The 26401-nt window shown below is 43.2% G+C and overlaps 1 protein-coding gene across 5 annotated transcripts in view; it reads right to left on the bottom strand.

Annotated features, from left to right (window-relative positions):
- Positions 1-26401, bottom strand: part of GANC (glucosidase alpha, neutral C) — a 129465-nt gene that overhangs the window by 28607 nt on the left and 74457 nt on the right. For all 5 annotated transcript variants that reach the window (XM_040333499.1, XM_040333497.1, XM_040333496.1 and 2 more), the window contains 3 exons: positions 25817-25896; positions 12881-13024; positions 581-677 (listed from right to left, as the gene is read on the bottom strand). In XM_040333499.1, coding sequence (XP_040189433.1) covers positions 581-677; positions 12881-13024; positions 25817-25896 — 321 coding nt within the window. The remainder of the gene's footprint in view (positions 1-580; positions 678-12880; positions 13025-25816; positions 25897-26401) is intronic.

The raw sequence follows: 26401 nt of genomic DNA on the forward strand, positions 1-26401 counted from the left end.
AGCTCAGTCAGACATGGCTGCATTCTCTGCTCCTTCAGCTAAGTTCTTTACTATGTTCATGCAATACGTTATGGCCCGAATCACCCAGATATTTGGGGACTCTGATCGTGGAGGATACAAGCATGCTCCCGTGCCCTCTCCTGTAAAATCTAATTTGCCTACCACAATACTGACTTCTGAGCAATTGGCCCCAGAGACTGTGCCCAACTTTAAGTTGCTCCAGTCCTCACTGATCAGCATAACTTTGAGGAGACAGTCTACTGCCATTTGTCTCAAACTGAAGGAGACCCTTTCAGCCTTCCATTATTGATACAGTGTGCACCGTTCTAAAACTAGGGTAGTGGTCCTTTAACTGTGGCCTTTGCTTGCCTTTATCTGACCATTCCTCCCACTAATACGAGACAATATTCTTACTACTGACACGAACAATGAGGCACCACTTCTTTGACTGACACCAGTGATGAGGTGCTATTCACTCTACTGGAGCACTATTCTTTCCACTGAAATCAGCAATGGGGCATTATTCAATCCTTTTCTCATTCATAAACCTGTTTGGTGAAAGTAAATCACAAAAACTCACCATAACGCTGTGATCCAGCAAAGAAAGATCTTGTCAGCACAAATGGTCTTTCCTTCCCTCCAGACCGCTGAATTAGGCCCTCTGAAGTGGACATTTGCTGTGAATAAGTGAAACAATATCTATCTTACATTAAAGTAATACTAATATTTCAAAAAAGTTGGGACGCTGTGTAAAATTTCCATAAAAACAGAATGCAACGATTTCTTTCAAAATAAAAAAACATAACAAACGTTTAAATTCATAAAATGTAACATTTTAAGAAAAACATAAGGTAATTTTGAAATTTATTGCAACAACCTGTCTCAAAAAAGTTGGAACAGGGCCAACGGTGTAGCATCCATTTTTGTTTTTAACACTCTGTAAACATCTGGGAACGGAGGCGATCAGTTGCTGGAGTTTTGGGAGAAGAATGTTGTCCCATTCTTGCCCGATATAGGATACTAACTGCCAGAGGCGGCTCTATAATTTGGCCGCCTAAGGCCTTTCACTCACAGGGGGCCTCGCGGCTGCCTAATTTGCCTCTGCTTGATCACTGGACTGACCAACAGGCTCCAAGTGCCATCTGTAAAAGCCGTGCGGGCAGCCATAGGGCACACTGGGCGGGCCACAAGTCCATATGGGGCCCTAAAGCAGCTGAGCTGCTCCTTTAGCCCGCGCCGCTCTCACCTGGCCTTTTCACTTCTGGCCAACTGCCTATTCGAGTCAGGAGTTGGACAAGGCGGCGGAAACTATCCCTGCCCTATGACTGTCTGTGAGGAGGAAGGAGGACCTCCGGTGGATGGCTCCCATCCCAGCACCAGCGAGTGCTCGGCCGTGCCGCCCTCCTGTGTGCCTGGATAGGAGGAGCGGTGGGGACAGCTGCATATGGAGGAATTAATCTTTCCATATTCCTCCTGCAGCCGCTAGAATGACCGCTTCTGTGGGCATTCAGTGGCCGGGCACTCACTCTCTCTCTGGGCGGTCGGCCACCCTGCAGCAGGCCCCTGGGATGGGATCCGTCAACCGGAGCTTCTCCTATCCAACTACTTTTACTGCACCCGTGGTCCCTGGTTTACTGCACCTGTGCTCCCTGGTTCCTCCCAGTTCCCCCTGCATACCCCCTCTGCTCCCCCCCCCAGTGCTCTCTGGCCCCCCATGCTCCCCCACTGTGCTGTCCAGCCGCCCCCCCCCCCACTGCTCTCCATCTTCCCCCATTCTCTTCCCCCCACTGTGCTGTCCAGTTCCCCATCCCCCTGTGCTCCCTGGCTCCCCCGCAGTGCTCTCTGGTCCTCTCTGTGCTCCCTGGCCCTCCCCATGCCCCCCCACTGTGCTGTCTAGTTCCCCCCACTGCTCCCCAGATCCCCCCAGTGCTCTCTGGTCCCCTCTGTGCTCCCTGGCTCCCCCACAGTGCTCTCTGGTCCCCTCTATGCTCCCTGGCTCCCCCCCATACTGTGCTGTCCAGTCCCTCCCCACCTCCTCCAAGTGCTCTGTGCTCCCCCCACACTGAAATCCTCCCACAGTGCTCTCTGGTCCTCCCTGCCCCCCCCCCCATACTCTTCCCCCCCAGTGCTCCCTGGCTCCCCCCAACAGTGCTCCCCAGCACCCAGAGCTCTCTGCTCCCCCATGCTCCCTAACCCCTCCCAGTTCTACCTGCACCCACAGTGCTCTCTGCCCCCTGTGCTGTCTAGTTCCCCCCTGTGCTCCCCATGTGCTTTCAACTTTCCCTGTGCTCTCCAGCTCCCCCCTTGTGCTTTCCAGCTCCCATTTTTCTCCCTGGCTCCCCCCTATGCTCTTCACCCCACTATGCTATCCAGCTCCCCCCAGTGATTTCCAACTCCCCCCACCCCCTGTGCTCCCTCCCATGCTCTCCACCACACTGTGCTATTCAGCTCCCCCGGTGCTCTCCACCCCCCACACTCCTTATGCTCTTGTCAGGCTCCGGGCGTCCATTGTTTAAATGTCACGGTCTCCTCCTGGTCCCGTTCCCAGTGTCTGCTGGGAAACTGAGTCCAAAGATGTGAGGACGTCCATGATAGGCTGCTGGGAAATGCCTATCACGGAACGGGACCAGGAGGAGACCGCGAAATTTAAACATCCGAGCAGCATTGACATTCTCCTCTGAGCTCTGTGGCAGCCCGGAATTCAGCCACACATACCAGCGCAACGGGACCTAATTTTTGGACCGGAATAGCAGCCAGGGACCCTCCTAACCCCCCTGCAGCATGGCATGATGTCTGCCAAACGAAAGGGGACATACACCCCCAGAAAATAATGGCCTATTTGACCCAGCCAGCCGCTGGGCAAATTCAAGATGGAGCCGCGGCTACAGTGCCTGCCTCTCTCCCCTATTGGCTCTCAGTCTCACAAAGCCACAACATTGGAGATGAAGACGATGGCTTTATGGAGCTTACCAACCTTGAGCAAGGCTTGCCCATCTCCTAAACAATGAATGGACGCCCACAGCCTGTCAAGTATTTCAGGCACACTGACTTGGGCACAGTGAGGTGGCAATGGGCACAGTGAGGTTAGGCACAGTGAGGTTGGCACAGTGAGGTTGGGCACAGTAAGGTTGCAATGGGCACAGTGAGGCGTGTAAATGGGCATTTTTGACCCTCTTTTCCGCTTACAGTAGTGGCTGCGTTTCCCCTACCCCTAGGCTTATACTCGAGTCAATATGTTTTCCCATTTTTTGGGGGTAAAATTAGGTACCTGGGCTTATACTTGGGTCGGCTTATACTCGAGTATTTACAGTACTTGTTATTATGCAGGATTTTTCGTTTCCTTTTCTAATAATTTTTATTGATTAGATTTCAAGAAAACAATAAAATGGAATACAAAATTTCACATAGTGCTAGGTTTGTTGGTAAAGAGCTTTGTCAGCACAAAGGTGATACAACACAATCACAATATTTCCAAAGGTTAACAGTGAGATAGTCATTGCATCCCCAAGACTCGGGGGTCATTACCAAGTTACAGTATAATGTTGCGCAAGCAGCTAAAGTGTTACCAAAATGTAAAGGGATGACAATGCAATCCGATTGCCAGCTATAGCATCCCCCTCATCTAAAGCAATGTACACAGATAGCGAACTCTGGGACACACCATTAGTAATGCGATATGGCCCTCCATAGGGCCCACCTGAAGTGATATGGAAACCCCAGGGTCGTAGGTTGATATTTCTGAGCATTACCTTTAGGTAATATTACCTAGAACACGAGTAACCTAAGAACAGGATAGTGTAGAGAAAATGGGTTGCAAGAAAGTAGCATATTTCGTCGGATCCAGTAGCACATTGTCGTGTTAAGCCCTCTACACACGATCGGTTTGTCCGATGAAAACAGACTGATGGACTGTTTTCATCGGACAAATTGATCGTGTGTGGGCCCTATCGGTTTGTTATCCATCGGTGAAAAAAATAGAACATGTTTTAAATTTTTGGAAGTGGAAGTCTATCGGTCAAAAATCCACGCATGCTCAGAATCAAGTCGAAGCATGCTTGGAAGCATTGAACTTCATTTTTCTCAGCACGTCGTAGTGTTTAACGTCACCGCGTTTTGGCATGGTTGGATTTTTGACTGATGGTGTGTAGGCAAGACTGATGAAAGTCAGCTTCATCGGATATCCGACGAAAAAATCCATCGGGTTAGATTCCATCAGATATCCGATCGTATGTACAGGGCTTTATGTTTTTCCTATTAGGTAGCAAATCCAGGGGTCCCATATTCCTTCAAATTTAAGTTTGTCCATTAAGATAGCAGAAAAACATTGACCATAATGTTAATTTCACCTTCATCAGTTCAAAGGAAATCGTTTGTTATTTTAGAAAAAAAAATGAAGCTTTAGTATTACTTTAGGCTCAGACACCTGTATACTGTAGCTACTGGAATGATTCTGAAAAGGTAAAGTATCCTTGAAAGTACGTTCATTTTAGTAGAGTGCAACCTGCCGAACCATGAGTGAGGGTCGACTTTCCATCTGTCAAGATCTTCTAAAAGTTTTTTTGTAAAAGGGAGGATAGTTTGTTTAAGCACATGGACTATATATGGTCTACAGTATATGGTCATCTTGAGATAGGTTTAAGGCCTTGGTATGATTTACCTTGAGGCTTGAGATTAGCAAGAAAGATTGAAAGGTGGGGATGGATATAATTGAGAGAACAGCAACATCAAGATGTCATTTGCTAACAATGCGCACTTATGTTTGCAGTCAATGTAGTATATACTTTTTAGATCTACTTTATTTCTGAGTTTGATAGCCAGGATTTCAAGGGCAAAAATAAATAGTATTGGAGAGAAGGGGTGTCACTATCAGGGGTCAGGCTCAAAGACCAGTTGCTATAGCAGTAGCAGAACTACCACCAACCAGCAGGATGGGTACACCGGTAGTCACCCTGGTGAATGATGCGGGCTCACCAGAGGTGCAGAGTCTAATGCCTCGTTTCCACTGAGCGGATCGGTTCGGTACGGTACGCTTTTTTGGGTGTTTCCATTATGAAAGCGTGCCATAAAAGCGAACCGTACTGGACCATTCTGGGTCCTGCTTCAGATGTGGGGCCATAGAGAATGGAATGGTTCCATTAGGGCGGACCTACAAATACATCTCACTGATTGGTGGATGTGCTAGGCTTTTTTTCTAAACCTTGCATGGATGGTTCGATTTGCAGTGGAAATGCTCTGCAGAATAGACCGGTCCATTCTAACCCGTTCCATTCTAAGCGACCCGAACCGATCCGCTCAGTGGAAACGAGGCATTAGTATTAGCCGGTGTTCACCAGAGCTCATGATGGTTAAAGTGGATTTTGCTGTGTGTTAGTACCAGGTTGCTGTCATCAGGATCTCCCCAAAAGGAGGAGAGCAAGGCGGGGTCCAGTAGCGAATGAGCAGGTAGGAATCAAACAGGAGCATAGTTAAGCAACAAGTCGAGGGTCAAAACCGAGTAGTTGCAGGTTGGGATCAGGCAGAAGCGTAGTCGATGAACAAGCCAGTGGTTGATAATGAGTGCCAGCAAAATATGGATGGCAGCAGGGAAGAACCTGGCTGCAAAGAGCACAATAATCTGGCAAACAGGAAGTGCAGAGAAATGGCTTAAATGAGAATGTTCATGGGAGGAGCAAAGAGTTCAGGGTTCAAGACAAACAAGGTTCAAGACAGGATCATCGAGGAATTGTCCTAGGAACTATCCAACATTCCAGGTAGCTCAGCAAGAAAAGACATTGCCTGACCCAGCATTGGTTCCAGGTTCAAATCAAGGGTCTGACAGGGGGTAGCCTTGATGAGCCTTGATGAGTGCCCCTATGAATGCTGAATTTTTGGGAATGATATGTCTTTACCAGCAAGCATGCTTTAGGATCGCTATGGAACATCTGCAATAACAGAGAGAATCTAGGGCCAAGCTCATGCCGATTGAGGACATAAAGAGATTCCCGCAACAGGGAGTCAAAAGCTTTGGGTAAATACAATGAGAGTAGCATACACCCTCGTTCTCCTTTCCCATCCCAATTAGAATGAATAGTGTAGATAATGTCTGTTATTCACCTTGTTTGATCAGGAGCATGTCTACGTGGGGCAAAGCCCACATAATCTGGATGTACAGGATAAAAAGGTATTTAGCCTGGTAAGTAGTATTTTGCTCATAATGTTTAGGCTCACATTTATGAGTGAGATGAGCGTGTAGCTCGTACAGTCACCGTGGTCTTTCCCTGGTTTTGGTATAACATGTATAAATGCTTTCTAGACAATAACGTGGTGGGGTTATCTCCCATGGTGTTAAAGCGATGTCTGGACCATCGGATACGTTTCTCAGTTTTGGTGGTAATGCTCCATTCACACCTAGGTGATTTAAATCGCAGGCAGGATCGCAACATGCAAAGCTTGTCCCTCAAAAAGGAGCAGGAGCTTCTCTTGACCAACAGAGTTGCGATTCGCCGCAATTGCACTGCAATTGGGGTACCATCAAGAAGTGATAGCATTGCAAATGCGTCCCATCTTTTGTCGTGATTTTGAATTGCGCGCAGAATCGCGATTTGAGCGACAAGCTTTGCATGTTGTGATTTTACTGCGATTACAGCACAATTTATTGTTGCAAAAATCACACCTCAATTTGGGTGCTATTTAGACCTCGCAAAACGCATCCCGCAATTTTGCTGCCATTTGGAATTGTGGGCAGAAACATGGCGATCCCGCCTGTGATTTAAATCACCTAGGTGTGAATGGAGAGTTACCACCAAAGCTGAGAAACATATCCAATGGTCCAGACATCGCTATTACACCATGGGAGATAAACCCACTATGTTATTGGCTAGAAAACTTCCACCCGCGATTCAAATTGCCCAAGTGTGAATGGAGCCCAAGACTTAAAGGGGTTGTAAAGGTACAATTTTTTTTCCTAATTAGCTTCCTTTACCTTAGTGCAGTCCTCCTTTACCTACCTCATCCTTTGATTTTGCTTTTAAAATGTCCTTATTTCTTCTGAAAAATCCTCACTCCCGGTTCTTTTGTCTGTAACTCCACACAGTAATGCAAGGCTTTCTCCCTGGTGTGGAGTGTCGTACTCGCTCCCTTCCTTGGACTACAGGAAAGTCAGGACGCCCACTAACACATAGCTCCTTTCTCTATCTGCAACGTAGTCCCTGTAGTCCAAGGGAGGGGGGAGCAGGACACTCCATTCCAGGGAGAAAGCCTTGCATTACTGTGTGGTGTTACAGACAGAAGAACAGGAAGTGCGGATTTCTCAGAAGGAATAAGGACATTTAAAAGCAAAATGGAAGGATGAGGTAAGTGAAGGAGGACTGCACTAAGGTAAAGGAGGCTATTTAGGGAAAAAAAAATGTACTTTACAACCCCTTTAAATTGAAGGAGGTACGGGCCATATCATTTTTTTGTCTGAGATCAACATGTGGTTCTGTATCAGCTGTTTCCTCCTCCAGTTGTTTTATGACGGCTTCCCTATTGCGTTTGGTTCATGATGCCAATTGGATTAATTTGTCCCGAGGATTTTTCTTTTTTAACTTTCCCCAATATGGAGAAAAATAAATCAGAAAATATGTGTCACCATCAGGAATCACACAGGCTTTAGCATACATACAGCCAATAGTACATAAAACTTTAGTTAAAAAACATTGTAACATTGAGGCCTCGTACACACGACCGAACAGTTTCCGCGGACATGTCCGACCGTGTGTACGGCCTAGCGGACCGGATTCCTGGCCGAGCGGACAGGTTTCCAGCGGACAAAAGTTTCTTAGCATGCCAAGAAACTTGTCCGCTGGAGAGCTGTCCGTCGGACATGTCCGATGGTCAGTATGACTCATCAGACATGTCCGCTGGTTATAACGTATAACCAGCGGCCCGAAATCCCGCGCATGCATCTAAATGATTCGACGCATGCGTGGAAGCATTGAACTTCCGCGTCAGAGAACATCAGTGTCGTATACGTCACAGCGTTCTCTGTCCGCGGGGATTTTGGTCTGATGGTGTGTACACACATCAGACCAAAATCTCCGATCGGACATGTTCGCTCGTCTGTACAAGGCCTAAGAGTGGCTGGCGTTGTAATGTCCCATGAAGACATACAAATATACAGCAGACATTCATAAAGCAGACAGATTGTTGTCATGTGTTAGGAGAGCTCTTATAGTCACAGGATAACGAGCAAACTACTCTGAAGAGCTACTGATGAAGTTCATGTAGTGAGGAATAACTTCTTCTTTCAAGTCAATTAAAAAGTCTAAAAAGCTTAATAGAAAAGCTTGTGGAACACTAATGGGTATACAAAGCATGAAAAAGACAGCTGGCAATAACAAGAGATGAGCATTAATGGCTTTGTCTTCCTCACACGAATGTGACTGCAGACCTGGAAATAAAAACAAAAGAGGAGGCGAACTGATGGCTTAGATCAGTTTGTTAGTAATTTACGCTCACAACACATTTTAGGAACTTTACCCCATTTAATCCTTGTCAAAGGAATTGTTCACAAAACATGTTGCACATAGTGGGAACAAACCCAAGTTTGAGCAAGTAGAGTGCTTCATTATGTTTTTGTCAGGGATCTCATGCAGCAGGTTCTCATCCTTATGCACATATGCAGAATCACGAGCATAGAAGCTTAACAAGACGAGCAAGGACTCAAATGCACATGCAAATGAGCAGTGGTGCGTACGTGCGGGCATGTGTGTATACACTTAGGCGAGCACACGCATCCACAGGCCACCTTTTGCTGACTGAAGGCTGAAGAGTGGGGAATTTGAGTGGAGAGTGAAAAACTGTTTTGACCGCAGGCGATTGCTGTTTTTGCATTTTTAGTTTCTTTTGGGTCTTTCCTTGAAACTTTTTAAACAACTTTTTAAACAGACATGTGCAATTTGTTTCGGTCCGAATCAGTTTTTTAACTAGTTTCAACAAATCCGAATATTTGTAAATTCTAAAATCTGAAATAATAACTAACTAATAATTACTAACTAACTATTAAATTATAGATATTGGAACTTCCTTTAAAATTTGTCTGCTAGTTAACGTAACAAATACGATTTTATCCAAAGTTACGAATTTTCCAAAATAACGAATCCCGTATCTAAATGAATGGAACGTAACAAATTAATAATAATAAATAACAATAATAGTAAAAACTTTTTATTATTATTATTATTATTAATTTGTTCAATTCCATTTGTTTAGATACCACATTCATTATTTCAGATAATTCGTAACTTCGGATAAATTTGTATTCGTTACATTCACCAACAGCCAGATTTGAAAGGAAATTCCAATATGTCAGTTCACCTGAAGCCAGGTAACAGATGCACCCCATTGGGGTCAGGAGTGCACCGGTAAGGTAGTGGACACTATGTGGATGGAGCTCTGGGTGGTTCAGGAAAGCAGGTCCTCTGGAGCACCAACAAGGATCACACTGGGAGCTAGAGCATGAGATTCCCAAGGGTGTGGAATCTGAGAGCAAGCAGGTGTTAACCAGAGCCCCTGATGGGGGAGATGGACTTCATTGCAACTGGCTCCAGGTCGCGGCCCCCAGGGTCTCCCAGCTCACTCTCACGGTAGGCTACTGGAGGATAGAGAGGAAGCAGCAGCCCGGGACAACAAGAGATAGTCAGGAGGTAAGCCAAAAGGCCGGGGCAACAAGCAGGCAGGGATAGTCAAAGGACACGCCAAAGGTCGGGATATGAAGCAGACAGACACAGTCAAGAACAAGTCATGGTTGGTAAACAGGATCATACGTAGAGCATATGGTAAGAAGCACACAGGAAACCAAACACACAATATTGATCAGCGAGGCTGGCTTACAGTGCACAGGTTAATATAGTATTCCCAGCTAGGGGCTAGGGGCTAGGCCTCGTACACACGGACGGAATGTCCGATGAAAACGGTCCGTCCGTTTTCATCGGACATGTCCGCTCGGAGATTTCTGTCTGATGGTTGTACACACCATTAAACAGAAATCCGCGCGGACACGATACGCGGTGACGTGGCCGCGCACGGCCCTGGAAGTTCAATGCTTCCACGCATGCGTCGAATGACTTTGACGCATGCGAGGGCTTTTGGCCGAGCGGACATGTCCGGTGAGTCTGTACAGACGACCGAACATGTCCGATGGACAGGCTTCCAGCGGACATGTTTCTTAGCATGCTAAGAAACATTTGTCCGCTGGAAACCTGTCCGATCCGCCGGAAAATTGTCCGGTCGGACCTACAGACGACCGAACATGTCCTCTGAAACTGGTCTGCGGACCAGTTTCAGCAGACATGTTCGGTCGTGTGTACGGGGCCTTAAGCTGAACACAGAGGTAAGCAGACAGACATGAAGATTACTGCAGATCCATGACACAATACCTATAACTGTAATAGTTAGTTAGTTATTAGTTAGTTATTATTTAGAATTTTCAAATTTCTGGATATTGGAATTTCGGATTGTGAAATTTAGAATATTCGGATTTACAGATTTACGGATTTTGGAGTTTCGAATTTACAAATTTATGAATTTCGATCATAACGAATGACCCGAAAAACTAAAAAAACAAACAAAAAAGCTAATTAAACTAAAGATTTAAATAAACACATTTTTAAATAGCCTTTTTTTTCTTTCCTTCATTCAGTCTGCTAATTAAGGGGATTGGTTAATTGGTCACAGATGCTACAGTTTCTATATAACTTTCTATAGTACTCACTTAAAGCTTACTCATCCTTGAGTTTGCCCACCTTTTTGCTTGCTGGAACTCTGACCAAGTGGAAATTTGACTAAGTGGTGAGTTAAAAACTGGGAGTTGAGAACAGGAGATTATAACAGGAGTCTTCAAGCCTGTACGCAACATCTGAAATTTTTTGTTATGTAATATTATTATTGTAAAAAATAAATAAATCCTGCGCTTAGTATAAAAATTATACACTAAGGCTGCTGCTGTATGAATTGGGGTGATGGCGCTGCCTACCCCTATGTGCCCCTATGTACAGGTAGGGGGAAAGGACTCCTAAACAATGGTCCTAATATGTGAACTGCTTAATAAAATGTCACATGTGCAAAAACCTCCATATGTCCAAAGCGGTGTCAGTGACCAAATATCCAAAGAAGTGTAAAGGTTATATAGATGAGTATATGAGATTTATATTATTCCTGTTTGGAGCAATAGAATTTCTAATGTTATCGCATAGCTGTTGGTTTTTGCTAATGGTTTTACATTTTTTTCATTATCTATTCTTTTTTGATATACCCAAATTTCCACAGGGTGTACCAGTGTATTTTTGCATTTTTGATGTGGCTCCTTCACTTTGTGTATAGTTATTTTGTGGTATCACTTAATAACTGTGAATAGGATTAAGTCGCAAGGACACTGCACTTACCTATATTAGGGTTGGTATAGGTACACTTATATGTCATATCACTGAATAATATAAATCTTATATACTCATCTATATAACCTTTACACTTCTTTGGATATTTGGTCACTGACACTGCTTTGGGCATATGGAGGTTTTTGCACATGTGACATTTTATTAAGCAGTTCACATATTAGGACCCTTGTTTAGGAGTCCTTTCCCCCTACCTGTACATAGGGGCACATAGGGGTAGGCAGCGCCATCACCCCAATTCATACACATTTTTTCACCAATATAATTATTGTAACTAGGATAATGTATGCTAGCAAGATTGAAGGTTTTGTGCAGTGCACAGTGTGCCGCATGTATACAATAATGGAGCAGCATCTCCAGGATAGATACCGCTGCAACAGATGTGAGCGGGTTCCATTTCAAATTCATTTTTTTATTTTTCGAATACAAATACATTTAAAAATGTTCCTAATTAGAATTAGTTTATTCATTTCATTATTTTTTGGGGATTCACTGAAATCCGTTACCATTGTGACTCGACAACATTTTCGTCCGAAAAATGAAACGAAACACACGTCTAGAAGCAGAATGTAATCTGACTAGTAAGCAAGCAACACCATTTTCCTTTGTTCCACGTCTCATACTTTAAGGCCGGGTTCACGTTTGCTGTGGTCGCGGCTCACAGAGGGGTCTGGTGCATCCCCGTTCACTGTTTTAGGTGCAAATCAGGACCAGAAGATGCACAGAACCCTTCTGCAATTCGGACTGTGGCCTCCCCGGAGGTGCGTGAACTGGCTTCATTGAGAGCCGATCACACTCTCCTTTAATGTGAATTGGAATGCAGGGAAATTCAATTTGCATCAGTGTGAACCCAGCCTAAAGCTGTATTAAACCCAAAGGCAACAATTAATATATTGCAGCCTACCAATTCATAGGTGTGATGGCTGTATTAGCTTTCTTTCTCTTATTTTCATCAGCTGATATGGCCAGTAAATCTGTTGTTTTTCAAAAGAACAAGCTCTCTTGCAGATGTGGCAGTTACAGAGATGAGGCAAACTATTTACAACTGACAGTTTATTTATTTATGTAAAACCTTCATCCCAAAAGGAAAATAATTGTTGCTGTAGCTGCTTATAAAGTATTAGCTGGAGTTTGGTTTCAATGTATTAGCATATCTAAATCTGCTAGTACATCTAACAAGATCCCCCTCGAGATTAACAAAGCTGCTGTCCAAGGGTGCCCCTGTGGTCCTTCATCCAAAGTGGAGGTCCTCTAATACAGGAGTTGTGTTACTTGCTAGATCACCAGGTGAAAACAGAGGGGGAAAAAGCCTAAACAAAATAAAAAAAATGCAGCCACCACATCTAATGATTGCTAAACTGCAGTATATTACATTTTGGGTTTAATACCGCTTTATTCCATGTTTCTTTAAGAGTGTTGTATGTTGGTCTAATGTATATCAGTTCCCTGCTTGGCACTGCCTTGCTTACCTGGTAGAATCCATAGAGATTATGAAGATCTCTGTGTTCCCATCCCTGGTGGTGTACAGCATCTTTTGGCATGGTCATCTCAGGAGCATAAAACACAGAGGGCTCATTCATGTCATTCCACACAAATAAGATATCTGTAGCATTCTGAAAGACATAGTAGTGTTCATAGACATAGTAGTGTTCATAGACATAGTGGTGTTCATAGACATAGTGGTGTTCATAGACATAGTGGTGTTCATAGACATAGTGGTGTTCATAGACATAGTGGTGTTCATAGACATAGTGGTGTTCATAGACATAGTGGTGTTCATAGACATAGTGGTGTTCATAGACATAGTGGTGTTCATAGACATAGTGGTGTTCATAGACATAGTGGTGTTCATAGACATAGTGGTGTTCATAGACATAGAGGTGTTCATAGACATAGAGGTGTTCATAGACATAGAGGTGTTCATAGACATAGTAGTGTTCATAGACATAGTAGTGTTCATAGACATAGTGGTGTTCATAGACATAGTGGTGTTCATAGACATAGTGGTGTTCATAGACATAGTAGACATAGTAGTGTTCATAGACATAGTAGTGTTCATAGACATAGTGGTGTTCATAGACATAGTGGTGTTCATAGACATAGTGGTGTTCATAGACATAGTGGTGTTCATAGACATAGTGGTGTTCATAGACATAGTGGTGTTCATAGACATAGTGGTGTTCATAGACATAGTGGTGTTCATAGACATAGTAGTGTTCATAGACATAGTGGTGTTCATAGACATAGTGGTGTTCATAGACATAGAGGTGTTCATAGACATAGAGGTGTTCATAGACATAGTGGTGTTCATAGACATAGTAGTGTTCATAGACATAGTAGTGTTCATAGACATAGTGGTGTTCATAGACATAGAGGTGTTCATAGACATAGAGGTGTTCATAGACACAGCAGTGTTTGTTTCTTAAAATAGAGAAAATAAAAATGTCATTGCCCAATCAGGTTTCTGAAAGCAAACATTGGGGTGGTTGCAAGGGGCAATAGTACTTTTTTTTTAATGTTACCTCAAGTTTTATAGCAGAACATAACTAGGGTAATGACCGAAAAATAACAACCAAACATGAAGCAGTTTATAAGACGGCAAGACAGCCATTTTACTAGCTAGAAAAAATAAATGTAATTGCTAGGATCAGGGTTCTGGGTAAGAAAAGAATACTAGTAAAGGGAATGTTATGTTAAAAATGTTATAATATGTTAAAAGTCACTTCCAGGAACATCAACTTCTTATTAGTAGTGCCATTAAAATATGGATATTTAACAAACATTTGTTCATAAACACTGTATCATACAAACGTCAAAGGATGGGTGCGCCGTTAAGCAAAGTCATGGGCCAGCCCATCTCAGACAAGTGACATATAAACAGAAAAAGGACCACTCCTGACAGGTACAGCCTACCAAATAAAGCAGTAGCCGTACAAGGGTGTAAAGCCCACGTAGTAGAAATACCCGGTTACATAAATCAGAATAAGCCATGACTACACAAATGTGTGCCATTGAAGAACAGCTATTTTTGTTGTACTAAATGGGATACGATTAGTACCTTTGTATCCTTCTCAGGATTCACAATTAATTGGGATAAATCCGTGCTCCTCCTGATAGATATTCAACAGGTGGATCTCCCTCCCTGCGCAAGACAAATAAAAGTTGTCTCTAGCTTTAAATATCTGGGGGTCTGGGTTTATCCTGATATCAGAAATTATTTAAAAATATAATTTGCAACCTCTCCTAAATAAATAAAAGGTTAAAAGTAAGCTCCCTCTATCGGTTGTGGGGAGGGGGAATCAAATTAAAATGATTTGGGCTCCCCAATTGTTGCATGCCTTGCATAATTCCCCTATATGGGTTCCTAATTTGTCTACCCATATTGCAGTTGCCTACAGATGGTGGTGGATTGTCTATCCCCTCGGCTAGACTCCCCTCAGCTAGACTTTTTAGCATCCCAGCTGCAATAGTTTTTGGGGCTAGGGAACAATGGACACTCTCAATCCCATTCAGGCAATGCTGTTGTCCAGATCTAACAAATATCCCTTGGTAGCACAACTGGAGGCAGATGGTTTTAGGACTGGTTGTCAATATCCTACTCTACTCATGATGGCTAGGGTTTGGGATGAAATGCGCAAGATTATAGGGTATGTTGGTATCTCTAGATTTCATCCAATTTGGGAGTGGGGGAGATTGGAGGAGCTTAGAAAGCTGCAGGGTTTTAACGGTTTCTCTACCAGTTATACTCTTAATCACTTTAAAGATCTTCCAGATGAGTTTGGTATCCCTCAATCCATCTTTTTTCGGCACCTCCAGCTTTACCACACACTTTCTATCCAGGCAGGTTCCACATCCCTCAAGCAGATAAACACCTCATTAATTAACCAAATAGCCAATGCTACTGATAAAAAAGGTCTAATATCCTTGCTATATGGGTCTTTGGTGCAGTGTCTTCACAGTACAATGCAGGTTCATGGCAAATGGGACCGTTCAGTAGATATTCCCTCATTGGATGGTAAAATATGGCAGTCAATTTTGGAACAGGTCCCCTTGTCTCCATTCTCCTACTCAACGGTTGTCACAACTTTTTGTTATTCACCGGTTACACAGAACCCCCCTTAAGTTGTTTAAATGGCGCTATAGAGAAAACCCAGATATGGGGGTAATCCAACTGATCATCTGCATATGCTCTAGAGGTGCTCCAAAGTCTTACGTTACTGGAACAAAATAATCTCAGTTATTAATCAAGCTTTTCAAAATTTTCCTCCAAAATGACCCTCTGACCTGCATTCTGGGCTTTCTTGATGAAGAATCGTTTACTCCTCATGTCAGAACTGCTGTTTTTTGCCTACTGTATCTAGTTTATAAGTGTATACTGTTGAGATGGATTGCGCGTCTTCCTCCTACATTTAACCTCCCTGGCTTATTTCAGAAAAAAGGTGCTAAAAGCGGTACCATTATTTTGCATGGAAATTTGGCGTTTTATATTGTAGGCCTGCAATTCCTAGGAATAACTCACTTAAATCTGTCCAAACAAAAGTCTAGTAGGCATCCCGGGTATGAAATTTTTTTGAAAACAACATTACAAATTATAATATAATACATAATTATAAATAATTATAACAAATAATAATATAATTATAATAAAAATTATTCAATAATGTAATCAAATCAAAATCACTGAAATTTTCTCAGTTGCAGAATTGTCGCTGTCATTACTTTTATTTTTTTATGACGAATTTCCCCACAAATCACTATCGCACAATTCTGCAAGTGATTATAATTTATTATTGCTGTTTTCTAGCTGCTCTAAAACCATTTTTGACATAAAGGGACACTTTTGGTTGCTATGGACAATCTACAGTTTGCAGGCAGAAAGAACAATTTTTATTATATAAAAGTACATGTAAGGACACTGGGCAGACCACTAGGGACAAGGGGGTGTGTATTTTTTACATACAGTACTGTAATCTATAAGATTACAGTATTCTGTATGTAATGTGTTTATTTACTTTTTTGAATTTGGCGCCGTTCTCCGCTCCCGTGCGTCGTAATGTCGCAGGGAACGGAGATCGGCGGCACACAGAGGATCGAGTGAGGTCCCGCTCGCTCACACAGCGCGGTGGCATCGCTGGATCCAGGGACAAGGTAAGTAAACACTGCCTGTGGATCCAGCGAGGCGAGCCCGAGTCTGACTCGGGGTTACCGATCGCAGCACAGAAATTTAACCCCGAGTCAGACTCGGGAATACCGCCAGGGGGGTTAAAGAATGGTGCATCAAGTTGAATACTACCCTACTTAAAGAAAGACGTATCAAAATCCAGAGGTACCCCCCCCCTCAAATTTAACAAATTATGGGACCCCTGGTTACAGGTACCCCTAAAGCCCTGGTCTCTATGCAAATTTTGCAGGGCCTATAATGGTGGTTGAGGCATGCGTATATAGGCAAAGCCAAGACATTAGATGACATTTATGGATTGAGAAGGACGTAGATAGAGCTGTCAAACATAATTATTCTGAACGTAGTAGGTTTGGTTTTAGTTTATTATTTATTATTTTTAGTGGCATTTTTTTCAGGGCTACGTTTATTGGTTCTCACTGTATACCTTAAATATTTAGGAGTAAGATTAATCTGTCCTGTATAAACGATGTGTATAGTACTCATATCTGATGTACAAAGATATATATATTAATATGGTTTACGATTCATCCAAGGCCCGTTTCACACTGGGGCGGGGGCAAATCGTTGCTATTTTTAGCGTTGCTTTACCGTCAATTTCGCGGTGCTATTCGGCCGCTAGCGGGGCGGTTTTACCCCGAGAAATAGCCACAGTGCCCCATTGATTTCAATGTTCAGGAGTGGTGGTGGACAAAGATTTCTTTCTGTGATATTGTCTTGAAAAATTATTTTGTTTTATCGGAATCTATCGACAATATTATGTAACAAATCTAAATTAAAATTATATTTTTTTCTATTTTGACCAGTGTTAGTAAATACAATATAGCAATAAGTTTCTTATTTTGTATTTTTGTGATGTATGGCCAGGATTGTGAACCCCCTAGGCTGTTTACATGTGTGGTGGAGGTATGAGCCCTAAAAAGGGCCAAGGCACGCGGTCTAGGGAGCTGTCTGGTATTCACCAGTGCACCCAGCAAGTGGTAATGGACTTTACTGCAGGATGGCTCCCAAGTTGCAGTCCTCAGACACACCTGCAAAGGCAGTAACTCACCTAGTAAAGAAGATTATCTCAAAACAGGGACAGCCAGAAGGTTAAGGCAGGCAGTGGTCAGAAACAAGGCAAAGGCTGATAACTGGAGAGACAGAATAAAGAGGTAGCATGGTGGCTGGGTGGGGACTAGTTATGAAGCTAGCTATATTAATCAGCAGATGAGACTTTGTAGAACTACGAGTAACAAATCAGTTTTGCCACTGATTTGTGATAAGCAGCTGCAGCCGGCAAGGGTGGCAGGAAGAATGGCAGCAGGGGAAGAAGGAGATGGTTTACCATGCATGCCCTGTGTACCGCATTGGACTTTGCAGTACACTGCATTGATTATAGTTTTGTGGATTGCTTTATTAAAAATGCAATGCAAAGTTTATATAATGGCTGTATTTGAAACAGCTTCTAATATACATTTTTGTTTTTATTGATGATGGATGGAATAGGTATTGGCAGGAATAGGTATTGGCAAGATGTCATAGATGCTTAGCATGCAAGTTACTGGTTAAGACGTTTAAAACGGAACTGCCTTTTTGTAAAAAATAAATTAGGTCAGCAGTTACAAATACTGTAGCTGCTGACTGAGTATTTTATTTTAAATACTTTTCTATCACTTTTTGTCTAGTAAAACCATTGCCACCAGGACAGTAAGTGAGGGAAAAATCTCTATAACTGATTCCCAGACAGCAGTGAAAATCTAAAACAGGTTCTCAATCTTAATTTTGTTTAGAGATACACTTTACAGTAAAGTAAAGCAAAGCAAAGCTGGCCATACACTGATTAAAATCTGTCCGGTTCAGCAGGGATCAGCCAAATTTTGATTGGTGCATGGCAGGCCACATGGGGGCCCAAAGCAACCCCCTTTGAAAAAAAAAAAAAAACATTTTTTTTAGATGGCAACCCCCCTTTTTTTTAAATAAAAAAAATATATATATTTTTAATATATTTTTATTTTTTATTAAAAGGGACAATTTTTTTTTAGGGGTTCCCAGGGGCCCGGAGGCCCCCAGGGCCCCAGATGGCAACCCCCCTTTTTTATTTATTTTTAAATAAAAAAAAATATTTTTTTTAATACATATTTTTTTATTTTTTATTAAAGGGACAATTTTTTTTTTTGAGGTCTGGAGGTCCCCAGGGGCACGTAGTTCCCCAGGTCCCCAGGGGCACGTAGTTCCCCAGGTCCCCAGGGGCACGTAGTTCCCCAGGGCCCCGGGGAACTTCGTATATATACGAAGGCATGGCAGCCCATTCAAATCAATGGGCTGCTGTGCCTGCACAAACGAGGGCCGCCAAAACACATACATGTGAACCAGCCAGGCCCAAAATAAGCTGGAGGGGGGCCCAAAAAAAATGTTTGCCCAGGGCCCAAACCATATTAAAGACGGCCCTGAATGGGTTGTATGGTCACCAGAGGGGATTGGACACTGGCACAACCAATAAGAGACAGTTCCCCTCCATATAGCCCCTCCCATCAGGGGAGTACCTCAGTTTTGTAGCAAAGCAATAAGGTTCCCTTTAAGAAGGGGGGAACTCTGTGTCCCGTGGTGTACTCCAAGAAAATGATTTTACAGGTAAGCTGTTATAAAAATCCTATTTTCTTTATCGTACACCACGGGACACAGAGCCATTAATCATTACCTAATGGGACGTCCCAAAGCAATGCCCTATATGAAGGGGGGGGGGAGACACAGATCAAGCAGACCGCCCTGGACAGGAAGCTCTATACTGCAGCCTGCAGCACACTTCGCCCAAAAGCGGCATCCTCTTGTCCTTTTATATCTATTTGATCAAATTTGGAAAATGTGTGGACCGAAGACCAAGTTGCAGCTTTACAGATCTGAGTCACCGAAGCCTGGTGGTGCACTGCCCATGAAGCACTTACCGCCCTGGTAGATTGCGCTCTAACAGAAAAAGGAGGAGTTCTGTTCCTTAAACCATAGGCTTGAATAATCGTTTGTTGAATCCACCTGGAGATCGTGGATTTCGATGCCGCTTGTCCCTTCTTAGGACCTTCTGGCAAAATAAACAAAAATATCTGTCTTGCATATCTGAGTGGTTGCCTGCATGTACACCTTTACAGCTCTCACTAGATCTAGAGAGTGTATAAATCTTTCCGCCGCTGTCTGCGGATCCAGAAAAAAAGAAGGCAAGCTGCTAATTAAGATACTCTTCTAGCCGAAGAGATAGCAATCAAGAATGCCAGTTTCCTGCTTAAAAGAATAAGCGGAATTTGGGGAATTGGTTCAAAAGGTTGCTTCTGCAACACTGACAGTACTAAATTCAGATCCCATGGGCATAAGGGGGATTTGATTGGTGGATTGGTCCGCTATGCCCCCTGAACAAAAGCCCGCACTAGGGAATGAGATGCCAGAGGTCTTTGAAAGAAGACTAATAGAGCTGATATTTGACCCTTAATGGTACCAAGGGCTAATTTCATATCCACTCCTAGCTGGCAAAAGGCAAGATTACTACTTATGTCATATCTTTGAGGATTCCATTTGTTAGTTTCACACCATGAAACATATGTTTTTCAGACTCTATAATAAATAAGTCTGGAAGCTGGCTTTCTGGCATTAACCTCCCTGGCGGTATGATTCTTTCAGAAAAAAGGTGCTGAAAGCGGTACCATTATTTGCAAGGAAATTTGGCGTTTTATACTGTAGGCCTGTAATTTTTAGAAATAACTCACTTAAATCTGACCAAACAAGATTCTAAGGCCTAGTACACACGAGAGGATTTCCACGGATTTTGATCCGATGGAGTGTACTCACCATCGGATCGAAATCCGCGCCGAAATCCCATCGCGATGACGTGTCACGCCGTCGCCGCGATGATGACGCGGCGACGTGCGCGACACTGTCATATAAGGAATTCCACGCATGCGTCGAATCATTACGACGCATGCGGGGGATCCATTCGGACGGATTGATCCGGTGAGTCTGTACAGACCAGCGGATCAATCCGTTGGGATGGATTCAAGCGGATGTCTTCAAATTTTTATCCGCTTGAAATCCATCCCAGGGGATAAAAATCCACGGAAACAGATCCGCTGGATTGTACACACCAGGGGATCTATCCGCTGGAGCCGGTCCGCGGATCAATTCCAGCGGATGGATCCTCTCGTGTGTACGGGGCCTAATAGGCATCCCCGGTATGACATTTTTTTAAAAACAAAATTATAAATGATAATATAATAAATAATTATAAATAATTATAACAAGTAATAATATAATTATAATAAAAATGATTCAATAATGTAATCAAATCAAAATCACTGAAATTTGCTCAGTTGCAGAATTGTCGCTGTCATTATTTTTTTTTTTTATGACAAATTTCCCCACAAATCGCTATTGCACAATTCTGCAAGTGATTATAATTTGTTATCGCTGTTTTTTAGCTGCTCTAAAACAATTTTTGACATAAAGGGACACTTTTGGTTGCTATGGACAATCTACAGTTTACAGGCAGAAAAAAAAGTTTTTATTATATAAAAGTACATGTAGGGCACTGGGCAGACCACTAGGGACAAGGGGTGTGTGTATTTTTTACATACAGTACTGTAATCTATAAGATTACAGTATACTGTATGTAATGTGTTTGTTTACCTTTTTGAATTTGGCGCCGTTCTCCGCTCCCGTGCGTCGTAACGTCGCAGGGAACGGAGATCGGCGTCACACAGAGGCACTGTGTGAATCGAGCGAGGTCCCGCTCGCTCGCACAGCGCGGTGGCATCGCTGGATCCAGGGACAAGGTAAGTAAACACTCCCTGTGGATCCAGCGAGGCAAGCCCGAGTCTGACTCGGGGTTACCGCTGGCAGCATGAAAATCTAACCCCGAGTCAGACTCGGGAATACCGCCCGGCAGGTTAATAAGCGTATAAAGCACTGAACCTGAGATCCCTTTTTTCCTCAGAATGTGGGTCTCAGCAGCCAAACCGTCCAAATTTAGCTCTTGTAAGGAAGGGTTGAACACTGGACCTTGCGACAACAGATCGTGACGAAGCGGAAGCTTCCACGGTGTTCCTCTTGTCATCTTTATGATCTCAGCATACCAAGGTCTTCTGGGCCAATCTGGAGCCACTAAGATTACAGGAATTCCTTCCCTCTTGATCCTGCAAATCAGCCTCTGTAGTAGGGAGATTGGAGGAAAGGCATATATCAGTGAGAACTGATTCCACGGCACTACTATTGCATCCGATCCGTAGGCCAGAGGATCCTTTGTCCTGGCCACAAAGTTGTCCAACTTTCTGTTGAACCTGGAAGCTAACAGGTCTACATCCGGTGTCCCCCATCTCTGGCAGATGGCCTGAAAGATCTCAGGGTGGAGAGACCGCTCTCCTGGTAAAAGCTGCTGGCGACTTAAATAGTCGGCTTGCCAGTTCTCTACCCCTGGAATGAAAATTGCGGAAAGACAAGGAACATGCTCTTCTGCCCATCTTAGAATGCGATTCACCTCCCTCTAGGCGCCCTGCCTGCGGGTGCCTTCTTGGTGATTGATGTAAGCTACTGCAGTAGCATTGTCAGATTGAATCCAGACTGGGTAAATGTTTAACCTGCTTGACCAGGTTTTGTGGACCAGGTAGACTGCCCGTAACTCGAGTATGTTGATGGGCAGACCTCTGTCGGCTTTGCCCCAAGTTCCTTGGGCTGAAGCTTGTTCCAGCACTACTTGGTAAGACAGGCGCATAGGTAAATTCAGAGCTTGGATCCTCCTGTTCCAGGCAGCTAAAATGTTGCCTTGAAGTGGTCTTGAATGATATTGAGCGTAAGGGACAGCCTCGAAGGAGGCTACCATCTTCCACAGTAGTCTCATGAAAAGATGAATGGATGGTCTCTCCTTTGCCTTGACCTTGTAGATCAGGTCCCTTAGAGATTTGATCTTTGCCTCAGGTAGAAACACCCGGCTTTGAGCTGTATATATGATCATGCCCAGATACTCTACCCTTATTTGGGCTTGTAGCGAGGACTTTTAAAAATGTACAATCCATCCTAATTTTTGCAGGTACTTTATCGTGGTGGATACTGCGTGATCTAATCCTACCACTGATTGATCTATCACAAGTAGATCGTTCAGATAGACTATTATTATTATGCCCTGTGCTCTGAGATTTGCTAGCAGAGGGGCTAGTACCTTCGTAAAGACCCTGGGCGCAGTGGCCACCCCAAAGGGTAGAGCCACAAACTGGAAGTGACAATGTTCTACCGCAAACCTTAAGAATCTTTGGTGAGCGGGATGAATGGGTACATGTAGATAGGTGTCCCTGATGTCTATCGACGCCAAGAATTCGACGCTATTCTTGTAGAATGGCGGCCACCGATCGAATAGTTTTCATTTAGAAATGGCGAATGTTCAGAAACTGATTTAGAGATCTTAGATCTAGAATGGGTCTGACGTCTCCGTTCGGTTTTGGGATCACAACGAGGTTTGAATAAAACCCTGAACCTTGTTCCCTTAAAGGATCACCCCTTGGGACAGCAAGTGATCCAATCCCTTAAAGAAGGATGCTCTTTGTAGAGGATCCCTGGAGAGCCTTAAACTTTGGAACTGAGAAGATGTCATCTCTCGAAATTCCAGCTTGTGCCCTAGGGATACTGTGGATACCACCCATTTGTCCTGGATCTCTGTCTGCCATGCCGCTTAAAACTGGCGCGCGCTGGTGTGCTGCACCCTCTGTTGGACACGCACATAGAGGGTGCAGCACACCAGCGCGCCCGGACCCCTTGTAGCAATACATGCGGAGCACAGCGGGGCAAGCACACCTCTTAGGACGCCATTTAAATGCTGGTCAGCGGCTTTTAACGGTTGACACTGCCAAAAACACTCAGTGCCGGTCAGAGGCACTTTATATTGTAAGTGTTATATTTTTTTACCTTTTTTAAATAAATACATATTTTAATATACTACACCATGATGAGCCCCTTGTTTTTGAGGAATTGATGACACCTTGTAAAAGGGAAAAGGAGGCAACACCCACTGACGGACAAAGAAAAGACACCACTTTGGAGCCTAATAATATCTGGGATCTGGTGAGTGTTGATTTTAACCATTGGTGATGGTGGCACATCTTTGTCGGGTGGAAGAGATAGCGGCACTTTCCTGTACACAGTACTACCAACATTGAACCTTGTGTTTGCTGGAACCTATTGTATAAGAGCAAGATTGCCTGCCATTTGGACTATTTTTAAGTGCAGTCAGCACATTGCACATTTGTATGGTTGTTTGATAATTATTTCACTTTTTTGATATTTATTTTGTTCCAATATCGGTTATTGGACAACTCACGGTGCAGTTGGCATACTGCATATTGTGGTTTTATACACATATATACACAATATTTTTTGTAATATCTTTCGTATTGTTTTCACTATTTGGTTGGTCAGTAGCAGCAACAGCCATTTTTCTCATATAAGCACTGTGGCATATGGATTGTATGCTGACATACTGATCTAGATATATGATTCAAGTTTGAAATCACTGTGTCACATTTGTATGACTTATATATTTCTTATATTTTTTATATATTGTTTGTATTCAGGTTATTCACATTTAAGATTGGGCACATTGTGGCCCTGATATTTCACTTATGTCCATACTCCCAGAGATTTAATACCTCTGGATAATTAGATCAGCGCAGTAACACTTTTCTTCCTCATGCACTATTGACCCCCACCAAGGGCACACAGTACTGCAGCAGATCACGGTTCACATTTATTTATTTTCTTTTGCGCCGGTGACATTCACAACCAATTGTTTCCTCAGTGACATATGCAGGTCCAGGGGCCACAGGAGAAACTCCGGATAGTGGCAATGGTTCCTCTTGTATAGGCATATCAAGGCTTACTGGGGAGGAAGGTACCGAGCAGGCCCAGGTAGAAGCCCCTGTCTCCGGCGGTGTTGCTTTCTTACTTTTAGTCCCTGAACCCTTTCAAAGGGAAGACATTTTACCAAGCAACAAGCCGAAGTACCAAAATGCATATACTCCTGTGCTCCGTTTAGCAATCTACGTAAGTATGCAACTTTAAACACACAGTTTCATGCACAGTAAGTGCAAGAGTAAGTGTCTCTCATTGGTATGCACCAACCACATAGTCTTACGTGTCCCAAGGCAAAAGGCTGCTGCTGTGTCCCACTGGGAGGGCTTCTGGCTGTTTTTTAGCCCTTTCTGGTCTTGGATGGACCTGAAGGTCTAGCTCTTTTTGGCCCCAAAGAGGCTTAGTTGAGCTTCCCTTAGCACTTTCTCCACACGTCCTACACCTTAGACACTGGCGAAAAAACTGAGGTACTCCCCTGAGAAAATAGGATTTTTATAACAGCTTACCTGTAAAATCATTTTCTTGGAGTACACCACGGGACACAGAGTTCCCCCCTTCTTAAAGGGAACCTTATTGCTTTGCTACAAAAGTGAGGTACTCCCCTGATGGGAGGGGCTATATGGAGGGGAACTGTCTCTGATTGGTTGTGCCAGTGTCCAATCACCTCTGATGACCATACAACCCATTAGGTAATGATTAATGGCTCTGTGTCCCGTGGTCTACGATAAAGAAAAAATACCAGTGTATGACCAGATTTAAAGGCTACGTTCACCTTCTGAAGAAAAAAAAAACGAATGCACATTTTTTTTGCCGGTGAAAAACGTTGCATTTACTATCTGCTTTCTAAGGAGCCTGCAGAGCACTGAGCTTGTGATCTGAAGATTCTTGGTGCAATATCAGGATCCTACAGACCCTCAGCATAGCTGTCTGCCCGTACCTCTGATAAGGGCAGGCAAATTCCTTAAAGCACAAAGATCAGCGTTAGGTCACCTTTTCATTTTCTCTGAAAAGGTGAACGCTTGTTTTAAGCACAAACTGCTGTATGATCCAAACAATATCTATTTCAAAACAATGCACCTGAGTATAGACAATAGATGACTGCAACAGACTTAACAGCCAATGGCTCCCGCTGCGGTCTCTGAGACTTGGAGGAGGGAGAGAGCCACTGCTATCGTGCACATTGCTAGATTGAGATCTGGCTCAGTTATGTATGGGGGGGGGGGGGCTGCACTCAGAAGGCTTTTTACCTAAATTCAGAGGATGCATTAAGGTAAAAAATAAAAATAAAAATTCAGCCTTTAGAACCAATTTAATTGCAGCTTGGTCACAGAAACAGAATACATGGAAATATTTTTTCCTAACATTAACTTACTTTGTATTTATCAAGTGAAAACTGCGACGAGTACCACTCTCGTGCAGCAGGATTTGTAAAGTCTATGTAGCTGGAGACACCTGAGAACAGACAAAACAAATTAGTGGGAAACTCCGAGGTTATGTACAGGGCCTTCCACGTGACATATGTGCTGGTTTTTTTTCATGACCTTGCTTAACAACATTATACAGTAGATGGTGTTTTCATCTGCTAAGCTGACAAACAAATGAAGTAAACTGTAATAAAAATAAATATGTGCAGTTTTATTGGTGACCCTGTTATCAAGTTCCTTGCTCAGGCACTTCCTATAAAAGGATGACAATGCTCTTTTCCTGTCTCCCAAACTGTCACCCTCAAATAAAGCATGTACTGTTTTAGATCAGTTGTTAGGTATGAAAATGATACAGGTATATTGATACATAATAAAGTGCTGTGCCATTCCAAAAATGTGCATCATATACAACTCAAGTGCAATAAAATAAAACAAAAATGCTTGCAAATACAACATGTGAATCAATAAACAATTTTCAATAAACAATATAGACAATATTAAATAGAATTAAAAAAATAAGCCAAACAATATAT

The sequence above is a fragment of the Rana temporaria genome, chromosome 13 (assembly GCF_905171775.1).
Source record: "Rana temporaria chromosome 13, aRanTem1.1, whole genome shotgun sequence".
NCBI classification, from domain to species: domain Eukaryota; kingdom Metazoa; phylum Chordata; class Amphibia; order Anura; family Ranidae; genus Rana; species Rana temporaria.